Source organism: Stegodyphus dumicola, chromosome 5 (assembly GCF_044657685.1).
Source record: "Stegodyphus dumicola isolate Sdum_Otavi_A_Nest chromosome 5, ASM4465768v1".
NCBI lineage: Eukaryota > Metazoa > Arthropoda > Arachnida > Araneae > Eresidae > Stegodyphus > Stegodyphus dumicola.
In genome coordinates, this window is record NC_140772.1 from 153084160 (window position 1) to 153096825 (window position 12666).

Consider the following 12666-nt stretch of genomic DNA (forward strand, 5'->3'; position numbering starts at 1 on the left):
CAACTGCTTCTGGTCAAGTCGAAGTCGGCTGAGGGACCATCATTAATATTAAAAAAAAAAAAAAAAAAAAAAAAAAAAAAAAAAAAACCTAATGATAAACCGTTTAAGTGGAAGAAAAAATGACACTATAAAATATCTGTCGTTTTATAAATTAACTGATGATAAACCATTAGTGTTTAGAAAATTGTATTTCATATTACGGATAGATTAAATAATAACGGAATGCATAATATAATATTATTGCTAGATTCGTTAAACCGTAACAAAAAATAACACACTATACTATGCCAATAGTTCTGTTTAGCAGCTTTCGTGTGCCGTCTTTGCTGACAATTCGTCATTTATCAACACTTTAATGTGAACAGGCTGTTAGCTTCCAGTTAGGGATGGATGAAATTTAGTTTAAAGACCGGCAATCATTATTTAACGGAGGAGAAACATTTGCTCCCCGTGAATTCTTTCCTTCCGGGTGCGGTGGGTTGGTTTCTTTAAGGAAACGGGTGAAGCAAATCACGGGGGAGAACATACGATTTTTCCGCAGGCAAGTTGGAAAAACCTGCTATCGAAATGACCTTGCTCAGCTGCAGCCAGCTCAACGTCTTACCCTTAAAACCTCCCTCAAGAGAGCCCGCTATAACCCTGCCCGTTTGGCAGGTTTCCCCATCTCCAATCGGCGACATTATACTGTCTTTGCTCTTTATGTTTCAAATCTGTCTTTGATCAGTGATTATAATATTTTTAGTTTACAGATACATACAATATTACTGGCTGTTGCAGTATTGTCATAATAATAAGAATAAACATGCATGAACAATGCGGGTAGATTTATTTATGAACGGTATATATGAGTACTACTCGTAAAGGAAAGATTAGGATTAATTTGTATATGATAAAGTACCCCCCCCAATAAAGGACTGTCTTTCTGGAAGATTTTCTGAGGAAACTGGCTCGTATTAATATCACACATAAGAATAATCGTGAAAACTACCATTCAGTCAGCTCTTTTGCCGAGATTTAAACCCAGATCTAACTACCGGTATTCAGTGGCTTTGCCGTTTAGAGTTTTGCCAATCAGTCAACTTTATGTTCAGCCAGAGTTGATAGACGAAGGGGGGAGGACTTAATTTGTTTTTATTTTGTTTATATGTATTATTTCTCTTTAATTGTAAATGGCATGCTATTTATTGTTATCAGAAATATCAGTTTAAAATTCTTAACCTGCTAACTGCAGAATTTTGCTTGTAAGGATTTAACTTCTAGAAGTTGTAAACTTCAGGATTTATAAGTTTTAAAACTATAGATGAACTTACGTGCATTTATTTTATTTTGTTTCGAAGTATAAGGAATAGGACATTAGGGAAAAATAGTATTGTTACGAATTTGGTATTTAAAAAGCTAATGTTAGTTCAATTATAAATTAAATGGTTTTATTTCTCGCGCAGTGCAGCGCGTGACGAATATTAAAAGAAAGCTAAGCCGGAAAAATTAAAAATACAAGAGCGCGTGCGTTAAATAAATAAATATCTCTTTTTGATTTCGAGAAAGTGCTGGAAAATTCTAGCGCGTGATTTTAAAATCTTATAAAAGGAGGAAAACATCTCAGTTTGTAGTAGTTGCTTAGTTTGTTGTTGTTTAAAAAAACTACTGTTGTTGATTGTAGCGAATTCGCGGATTAGCGTTCTTTAGCTGTTTTGAATTACGTTCTATTGGACATTTGAGTAGTTAAAAGAAAACTACTGTGAAAACACCTGGAATTTGTTTTACTCTACGATTCTTCACAGCAAGGATTTTGGATATAATAATTCTTCTGTTACTTAAAATACAGCGCTAACGCGTTTTCAGTTATTCTAGTATTTAATTATAAAGAAATACGCGCTATATATTGTAATATATCGCAGCGCTCGACGTATAAAAATATTAATCTGCCAGTTACAAAACTTTTATTAATATTTCAAAAATTTCAAAATAAAAAATATGAATAAATTTTATTTGTATAATCCTTATAATTAATGGTCAATATAGTAGAATTTCAGTTGAAAGTAGAGAATAGTTTTGCACGTTTGCTTATTGATTTTCCTTCTCACTTTCTTCAAACTCTGTTAACCATTCAGCTAATAAGTCTTCGAGGCATTCCTAAAGAAAATGAAAAGAGATGAAGTGGTACAGATGAAAGTTAACATAAATTTTCAAACAAAAATGATAAATTGTTATTTAATAGCCAAAAATCATTCACTCAGTTGCTCAGTAATCTCCTCCAAACCTGATTTACCAAAGTTAGATTTCTTTGTTCAAGTAAAACATTTAAACTAGTCAACTTTTAAAGAGTCAATTTGTTTAAAAATTTATATCATTCTCGTATGCCATAATGATGAAATATTTCTTTCCGATTTCTTCAAAATGTTATAAACTCTGTCCAAAAAGTTTATAGACTCAAGTAAATTACATGTTTAAGAAAAATAGAAATAAGTAAAATTACCCTGGTTAAAATATGTTTACTGGTGGACCACCAAGACATTTTAGAGTGACTGCCTTTACTAAAACCTAAGACGCGCACACTAAAAGAAATATATTTATGGAACACCGACGTGTTACGAGTTGATGAAGAATGAACTAAAAAAAAACTGAATATTTCTGATGAGTTGATTAAAAACGGAGGTACATTAAACAAAGAGAAATATTGTGATGAAATAATAAAACCTCACTTCGAATATGAGAGACGTTTTCAAGAAATTACTAGACCAGAACCAATTGTCACATTCATGTGTTATCCGTTTGGAAATGTTTATGTGAAAAAAATAACTCAAAATATAAATTATATATTCTCTTTATCTCTTGATTAAAACGAATTTTTTCTCCTTCAAAATGACATAGTTTTAAAAGCCAGTAACTTAGAAACTACGAATAACTTTTAGAATTTAGTGGATGAAGTAAAGTACCCTAATTTAAAAAAAAGTTTCATTTCATTTAACATCGTTCTTTGACTCTATCTGCTTGCATGAATCTACATTTTCGACGATGAATATAATTAAGAAAACGTATCGTTCCCATTTGAAAGATGACCATTTAGAATCCAGTGCAAGATTAGCTGTTAGTAATTATATACCAAGATATTCAAGACTGGCGGGTAGTATGCAAACTAAGTCTTCGACTAGCTATAAGTACGTTAACTAACTAAGATGAAAATGATTTATTTTTTAATGTATTTTGAATTGTTAGATAAGAAATGCATCATTTGAAATTATTATATTTGTGGCTGTCATTATTATGTTTGTATCTTGCTATTTTATTCAAACGCGGTTTTAAAAGAGTAAGTTTTTTTAGGTAGGGTTAGGTAGGTAAGTATATATTCCGGATTTGTTACTAAGTTATAAAAATACAGTAGACTTTCTTTTTTTAGCTTACCACAGCTACGCCTCTGGGTGGACCGCAACACCTTAAAAAAATCAGAAGTAGCCCTTACCCAGGAAAAGTCTGCCCACCCCTGATTTAAAACATACATACCTTATATTCGAGTAAATATTTAGCAAAATTCTCAATTTGTCTTTCATAAAAAACAAAATAGAAAAAATGTGCGTCCCAAAAGTTTATATATAAATGTAATTTTATGCAAATTGGTTACCAACAATCATGATAGGGAACTTGAGACTTTTGTATGGTAATGCCCCGATCAAACCTTCAATTTAAAAAATAATAAAATGATCTTTGAACTGCGTTTAAGTATGGCTAAAGCTGTGCAACTTTCTGATGCTGAAGTTACTAGGATTCTAAACTTTAAATTGTACGATAGAAACTTCTGAATCAATCTGTAAACAAGATTTATCTCATATCTCGTAAGACACCACATCAGCTAAATGAAAGACCCTCAAGTGAGGTATAGTAGCAGCGATAGGCGAACGCAGAGAATAGCTTCGACACAGAAAAAGATAGGTTCGCCAAAAATACAAGGCCTTGTGGATTTCAAATATCCCAAAACACTGTTCATAAGAAATCCAAGGAATCTGGTTATATGATTGATGTAAAAATGGCTCAATCATTGCCGCTCTCAAATATTCACAAACGAATGAGATCGCAATGGGCCCTAACCACAAGGCATGCAGTGACAAATGGATCTCTTTAATTTTCAGTGATGAAAAAGGATGGAATGTAGGAAGAGGTGGTTTTGTTATGGTGTGTGTAGTTTTCGATTTGAACGGGTAAGTGGGTTTCACCTTTCTAGATGGTCAGCAAGATTCGTCTAAATACATAGAAACACTAAGAGACCATCTTATTCCATTTGCAAAAAACAATGGAGGATAGAACTTGTGTACCAGCATGGCAATGCTCCCATTTATACCTCCAATGCTACAAAAAATTACTTAGGCGTGGAAATGTCACTGATCATGAGTGACAACCAATGAGCCCCGACGTTAACCGTGACCTTCGTGAATCTTCCAGTTGGCCGTGCCTTAACCTCGAGGAGCTGTGTGATCACCGAGGCAAGCGGCAGCACGATCGCTGCGCTCCGTAAAAAAGTGAAAATATTTCCTTTCCTCTTGGTGATTATCAATTAAATTTCTATGAAAAATGTTTATTTTTCCCCTACAAAACCTATATCATTCCAATGAATTTCGGCTCCGATGTTGACGAGAATAAAACAGCGGACAATGTAAGGATGTACTCCAAAAGCCTGGAATTTTAAGATAAGTACTTTTCTTTCATCTAAACTAAATCAAATTTCTATAAATAAGTGCCTTTAAATCAATAAATCTTAATTTTTCATCAGTTTAAAGCATTAAAAAATACTTGAAATTGCCATTGCTTGTGGCTTCCTTTGTGTATCAACTCGAAACAGACGCCAGCGTTATCAGTTCTCGTCTGTCAACACTTACAAAGCCCTTAAGGAATCTCGAGAGAGGGAAAATTTGGGGATGAGAGGGATAATTTGGGCATCGCGCTATTTCCCTCTCGGATCTTCTGGATTCTCTTTTCTTTCTAGATCGCTTGAATATAGTTTCGCCTTTAAATAATATTATACCTCACCGATTTTTTCTCATACTGTTCTTTGCTATCTGTTAAATGTCCATATGTAAGGGATGGTTTATTCTTCACCGCCTTAAATGAATTTTTAGAACTATGAGCTTATATAAATAACAGTGTGCCTCATTGTGTTATATTAACATTATTTAACTAGTAATAAATTATGATAGTAAAATAATTAATCTTGTAATAAATTATGATAGTTAAATTAATAAATACTGTTTAATTTGTGTTTTTAATACATATACTCAGTAATTTACACACACACACACACACATATATATATATATATATATTTTGGTGTGTGCGGTTGTGGTCTTGTATTGTATATGGTTCTATGTTGTTAGTCTGCTGCTGCTTTTTGAAAAATGTATGAAAATGTTGAGAATGAAAGTAGCATAAGTTACTTTGGTTAAATTAATATATACTTTTCTTTGATGACCTTTGTTGATATCTCAGGATACAAGCGTACATATTACTTTATATTCCATGCTAAATACCTTGATTCGAAGCATTTTAACACCGTCAATATTTGTTTTTTCTCCAGTAATACATCTATTCACCATTACCAAACACACTCACTACACAAACACACCTGTGAGACACTATTTATTGTAAATGAAGACAGTTTCTTCTCCTTTTAACTACACTCATGGACACAATCGTATTTTAGGATATTTTTACTTCCTTTCCTTTTCTTTCTATAGGCCCTTTTTTATTTTTTTTAATTTTTTTCCCCCTCTATTATTTTTGGGCCATTTATTTTAAATTTTATTTTGTCCCATCTTTTCTTCCTGGCCTTTTGAACTCGTACAAGATGTACGAAGTTCCTTTTTACTCTCCTCAAATACGAAATTGCCCCTCTTTCTATATACCTTTCCTTCGCACCTATGCTTGATTTTTCGCCCATCGGTGCAGAAAGACTTAGCGGGTGCAAAACAAGACATCTGTCTACTTTGTCTGTCTGTCTGTCTGTCCTTAACCTCGATCGCGAACGTGTGGAGTATTAGGTGTTGGAGTAGTTACGAGAATGGAAAGCAGTTTTCTTTCGTGAATGCGTTAAAAGCAGCCATCTAGAGTGCATGGTACAATCGAGAATCAGAATTGTTAAAAAACTTAGTTCTCTAGATGGGGAAACGCATATTCCACGTCATACGGAATAACGGGGAGCCTTTGAAGTATTAAGTAATTTGAAATTAATCACAACTTGTTAAAATGTTAATATTCTATAAACGTTTGGAATGCATATTTTCTGTATTTTTTTTTCTTTCTTTTTTTCTAAAATACAAATTGTTTATTTTAGTTGAATATTTATTGGAATGCAAGTCGCATGTGATGTAAATAAAGATTTTTATTTGGTATTTGGGCTCCTTTCCATTTTTTAGAACATGTAATAAAGTTACTTGAGTCTGTAAGCTTTTAAAACTGAATGTATAGTGCTATGAAAGTTTTTAAAATTTAATACTGAAGCAAACTGTATTGCATTTTCCCCTCTTAACCTCACATAAAGATTGAAATCACCGTTGCAGAATTTCAAGTTTTACATTAGCGTAAAGAGTGGAAAATATTTTTAAAAATAAAATTACACTGAATTTTGAAAGTAATTTTCGATTTCTGGCGATTTCTAAATTATATCGATTTTTTTCGTTTTATTAGATGTTCAGTATATTTAAATTTCTGTAACAGAAAATCTTGTGTTTATAACATCTTGCAGTTTTCAGATATTACAAATTGGATAGTTTCCTCTCTTTCAAAATAAGACTTAAAAATAACTTTTAGAATCATCAAAATATATTAGTTAGACAATTTGATATAATTTTTGTATTTATAACATCCCATTATAATTTAGCAACACTGCAGATCACTGTCATTGTATGCCTTGTGATCACCAAGAGATCCATTTGTCACTGTATGCCTTGTGGTTAGGGGCCATTACAATCTCATTCGTACATTTTGTTCTTTTCGAGACATGTGACATTAGTTGGAAACCACTGATTTGAAAGAAAAGTGAAGTCATGTATAGTTCGTTACTATACTGATTAAGGAGAATAATTTTTCTGTATTCAGAGGCAATGATTTTCCTTCTTTATCATTTTGGCCCTTTTTATGTGCGAAATGTACAAAGAAAAATGTATTTAAAACGTTTTCTAATTTTTTCGAATTTAGTGAGATACAATAAATCATCTTCAGTTTAAAAAATGCCATTTAAGACAGTAAATGAAGTACCACATAAGGATGAGAAATTTTAGAAATGCCTATACCTGCATTCGTAGAACCAATATATCACGAGATATAAATAGGCCAGTCTGTAAATAATTTTAAAATGGGAAAAGTATTATTGAATGTTGTTGAATCCCTTTTCAAAGCACAAAAGTAAGTAAACACTAAACTTGAGAGAATTCTGAAATGTAATCCTTTGAGACACATGGAAAAAATTTTAGGAAAATTTGTGCTCTTCTTTCAGATTGCATTCATTTAACATTCGACCACTGAAACTGACGTCTATCACTAAATCCTTTTTCTAGCTATTACATTGACAAATAAAATAAATCATCATCTAATATAAATTTATAGAAAATGCGGAAGACAGGCTTATTTAGTGTTAGTTCGTATTATGAAATGGTGTACATGATGCTTATTGCTTTAAAACAGGGTATATTATCTGTCCAAGCACATTAAGTGCAGAATGTTGGGTACTCTCCACTATCGGGAACGAACTCAGAAATGTATGTATGTGTGCACGTGTGTATGCATGTATGTGCGTATATGTGTGTGTATACACATATGTACATGCGTATGATATATGCATTGCTGGCCACCGTAAATGCAACAGCCTGAAGGAATCATGCAAATAACATGAAATTTACAACATGTATTAGCGAAGGTAAAATATGCAAATGATTAGAATTTCAGCGCAGACGCACATCACGCGCGCCTGTGGCGCCACTTCAAAGTGCTATTTAAGCCTTGGAGTTTTCGACGATTTCCAGTTCGGCAACTGTTTCCGCCCCCCCCCCCAAAAAACGATCAATTATGGCTCGTAGTAAACAGCAATCACCGTTTGATCAAGTATCCGAGTTCGACAGAGGAAGGATAGTGGCCTACCGAGAGTATGGATTATCTTTCAGGGAAATTGGTAGTCGTGTTGGACGAAACCAAAAAACTGTAATGCTGATATGTGACCGCTGGATGTAGGAAGGTACGAGTACGACGGACCGAAGTGTTTGATCGCATCCACATCAGTGCAACACTTCACGTGATGACAGAAACATTGTGCGCATGGCAGTGACATCAGTCACATCACGAACCGTAGCACAGCACATTCAGTCTGTAACGCATCATCCAGTGTCTGCGTGTACCCTTCAACGTCGTTTACAGTAGAGTGGTCTGTCCGCAAGACGCCCATTGCTCCGTCTACCCTTGACGCAGAATCACAGACGTCTCCGCCGCGAATGGTGCGATGAAAGAATGATGTGGACGACAGAATGGAATGAAATTGTCTTTACTGATGAGTCACGCTTCTGTCTGCAACACCACAATGGTCGGATTCGAGTCTGGAGACACCGTGGAGAAAGGATGCTGAACAGCTCCGTTATGCACCGCCACACTGTCCTGCACCGGGTATTATGGTATGGGGCGGTATTGGATATCACTCTCGCTCTCCTCTAGTACGCATTGCCGGTACTTTAAACAGCCAGCGCTACATCTCCGAGGGGTTGGAGCCAGTTGTCCTTCCTTACCTTCAGGGCTTGCCCACAGATTTCAACAGGATAATGCGCGACCACACGTGGCAGACATTGTCCAAGGATTCTTCGTCAATCCCCTGATTGATTTGCTTCTCTGACCGGCTCGCTTTCCGGATCTTTCGCCGATAGAAAACATGTGGTCCATGGTTGCTGAACGATTGACCCAGATTACATCCCAAGCTGCCCCACCAGATCAACTTTGGCAACCTGTTAAAGCTGCTTGGTCTGCTATACCCCAAGAACACATCCAAAGTCTCTTTGAATCAATGCCGAGGCGTATGGCAGCGGTAATCAATCTCCAACAATAGCGGCTACTCTGGCTATTGATTCTGGAAGGAACCACACTTCACAGAAGTCTATAATTTTAACCATTTGATACTTGTCAACATGTTATCTATTAAATAAATTTTGTTGTGATATTTCTTGTCTTTCTTGGTGTTGCAATTTGGATGGCCAGCAGTATATATACATATATACATATATATATATATACACACACACACATGAACGCATCCATCCATCCATACATACATATATACACACATTTCTAAATTTGGTACGAATAACAGGAGAATATCGAATTATGCCAGACGGCAAAACCACCACTAGTGGCAAAACCTGTAAATTTAAGAGTTAGTTATTTATGTTGTTTTAAATTTTTAAGGTTCATGAGAGTTTAGTTCCTTATCATCAAAGGAATACACTTGCTTGTCAAGTATATTTCATCTAATAATTAAGATTTTAATTATTAGATGAAATACATTTGACAGTTCAGTTAGTCAGGCATTTGGCGGCATAGTAAGTTATCCGGAATACGATGCTAGATTCCTGTTCCAATCTAGTCTTCCGCAGGTATATTCCATAGCAGGTTTCCATGCCTTGAAAGCGCCACACCACGAAATCATTCACAGCTTTGGCCACATCGATAAGGCACATAGGGAGGACATGTATAATCTTCACCACCGTCGGAAGAACACACACTCTTTCACTGACATCGCAAGGTTTCTTATACTGCCAGATTATATGCTTTTCTTCTTCTTCTGCTCAGCGCAGCCGCAAGGGAGAAAATGTAAATTTACAACAATTTAAATACTTAAAATTGATACTTCGCATTTCTATGTATTCCATTTTTTTTAAAAAAAAGTAAATTTACGCAACTTATTCTGCTAAATCTCTGTATGTTGCAAGTTGTTATCCTCAAAATTATCAGATACAAAAGCTCATGCGCTATTTTAATGATTAAATCTTTGTTTTGAATAACTTTTTGAATCGCTTTAAATAGTTTGTCAACGAATTATGCTACAACTTTGATCATCTTCTGATGTGCTATAAAGCTCTGACAGAAAATTACTTTTTTTATTTAATTAAGAAAGCAGACTACTGCATAAATAATAACATAATTTAAAAAAGTTAATTTTAAAAAGAAACTTCTTACTTGTGATGGCTTCATATGCTCTTCAAGTTCTTTTTTCTAGAAGAAGAAATAATGCAATTTTAATGCAAACAGAAAAACTTAAATAATTTCATAAACAAAAAGATTATTATGGATAGACACACAAAAGATGAATGTAGATTGAAAAAAAAATTACATTACGAATCATAGAATATTTGTAATGATTCGTTTACACTTAATATAAAACTGCCATAAATACAAACGGATGTGAAACTTACGTCAGGTGCATTTTCTATTTCTTCTTCCATACAGACCATCCCCTACAAAGATATAATAAAATAGAAACATAATACATGTGCATAGAAATACCAAATGGGTACAGTTCTACACTTTTGCCATGCTTTTTTAATTTTCGTATCTGTTTGAAAAAAAAGAACACTTTTATTTACATAAGTTTTGTATTATTCCTTGCAAACAGTTAATATAAAATATATTCTCTGAAAATTTTGGGATAAAACAGAATAACCTTTTTTCCGATTACATAACCCACTTCTAAATCTCATTTCATTCCCATGAAAATTAAGGCATTATGAAAAGCTTGTTAGACACGATAAACTAGAAACACAATACATATGCAAAGGGATTCCCAATGCGGTATAGTTCTACATTTTTGCCATCCTATTTTAATTTTCTTATGTATTTGGAAGAAAAACAGGTACAGCCTTTTTGTTATTTTTTGCAAATAGTTAATGTATAATAATTTCAGTGAAACGTTTGGGCTCAAATTGAATTAATTTTTGTCTGATCATACAATCGAGTTCTAAATCTAGCTTCACTACCATGAAATATGAAGCATTATCGAAAGCTTCTTATGCTATATGAAGAATGTAATATAAATAAATAACATTTATAGCTTTCAGTATTAATAAATCATACTGTTTATTATCTTACTTACTTACCACCAGCTGAGTTGCTGTACCGCTTGTTATATGACTATCAGCATTTGTACTCAGTTGGTGGAGCATTCTATTCTCGCTAAGCCTAGTCAAAAATCTTTATAGAATATTAAAATTTAATTAAAAATCAAATAAATATTTGTAGCTGAATTTATAAAGTTGCTTCGGAAGATTATATGTGACCTGTGGTTATTAAAGAGACTCTTTGAAGACTTTGACTGTGCTGAATGATTTTTATTTTTTTTAGATTACTTTTAGATTTTCGCAGTTTCATTGCCAGGTAGTCTGTTTCGTAGTAGCTTACTCTTTTGGAGCTGTTTCAGCCATATTTGGGCATTTTCAGCTGTGTACGGCCGGAAATGTAGGCCTTTGGTTGATTTCACTCTCGGACATGTAGTGATCGATGGTACCCGTTGAGCCGCATATGCATGAGTCCGTGTAGTGCAATCCCAAGCGAAACAGAAACGTCGTGCGTGTCATAAAGCCTATGACGAAGTTTACGACATTTGGAGCGATAAATATTTTCAGTGCTTACGTTATAAGGTATGTCTCCCATCTTCTGGGCGTGTCTTCGTGGTGTAGTGGTTCTGCAAGCTGGGTCTGTATTCCAGAGTTCCGTGGTTCGATTCCCGGCGAACGCGGTTGCATATTTTTCATCTCTGCGGCTTTTCCAAAATACCTAATGTCTCTACAGTGGCGCCCGTACTAAACGGGCGCTGGATGATAATTCTCCTCACCCAGGATTTGGCGATTGGGTTCCCTAAAAGCCCCAGTCGCCCTTTAAAAGGGGGAGTATATAAGGTATTTCTCCCACTTTCCTATCGTGCCTTCGTGGTGTAGTGGTTCTGCACGCTGGGCCTGTATCCAGAGGTCCACGGTTCGATTCCCGGCGAAGGCGTTTGCTAATTTTTCATCTTTCCTGCTGCCAAAAAAATCCTAATGTCTCTACAATTCTAATAATCTACTTTTTGTGCAAAATCGTTTTAAATTTATGAAAAGCTTCGTAAGTACTGATGAATACTGATTCGGCACCACATCATACACTTTCATCTTCTTTATCGCAGATCTAAACAGAAAGCTAACGTTGAAACCTCTGGAAACTAACGGGAATAAAGTAATGTAAGCTAATAAAAATAAAATTACTAAATAAAAACTGAAAATGACATTAAAAACGCGGGCATGAAGCTAAAAGCTGTGTGCAAAGCGTTATTATTTTACTATATTTTTGTAAGATTTATGATACAAAAAGAAGATTACCAAAGTAATAAATATGTACCTCATTTCAATTTTTTTCTTTCCTCAAATCATCCACGTAGGAAATTCGGCGACGGGAACATTATTTGCAAATGATAAATGCGGTAAATGATAATTCGAGGAATGATGAATGCAGGAGTAAATAACGTTATTTATATACAACTTCATTCAGGACTGAATATGGCAAAAGATATTGTGAGAACGAAAGATTTATGCTGTACTGTATATTTACATTCTAAACTCGAAAAATGCAACGATTTCTGGTAAATACATCGCAGATTATGCGGAAGATAAAACACAA

The 12666-nt window shown here is 34.4% G+C and overlaps 1 protein-coding gene across 1 annotated transcript in view; it reads right to left on the bottom strand.

Annotated features, from left to right (window-relative positions):
• Nucleotides 1–1923: 1923 nt before the first annotated feature.
• Nucleotides 1924–12666, bottom strand: part of LOC146997296 (uncharacterized) — a 31364-nt gene continuing 20621 nt past the window's right edge. The window contains exons 4-6 of the mRNA XM_085816364.1: nucleotides 10434–10475; nucleotides 10198–10233; nucleotides 1924–2133 (exon numbers count right to left, since the gene is read on the bottom strand). Coding sequence (XP_085672490.1) covers nucleotides 2065–2133; nucleotides 10198–10233; nucleotides 10434–10475 — 147 coding nt within the window. The 3' untranslated portion in view covers nucleotides 1924–2064. The remainder of the gene's footprint in view (nucleotides 2134–10197; nucleotides 10234–10433; nucleotides 10476–12666) is intronic.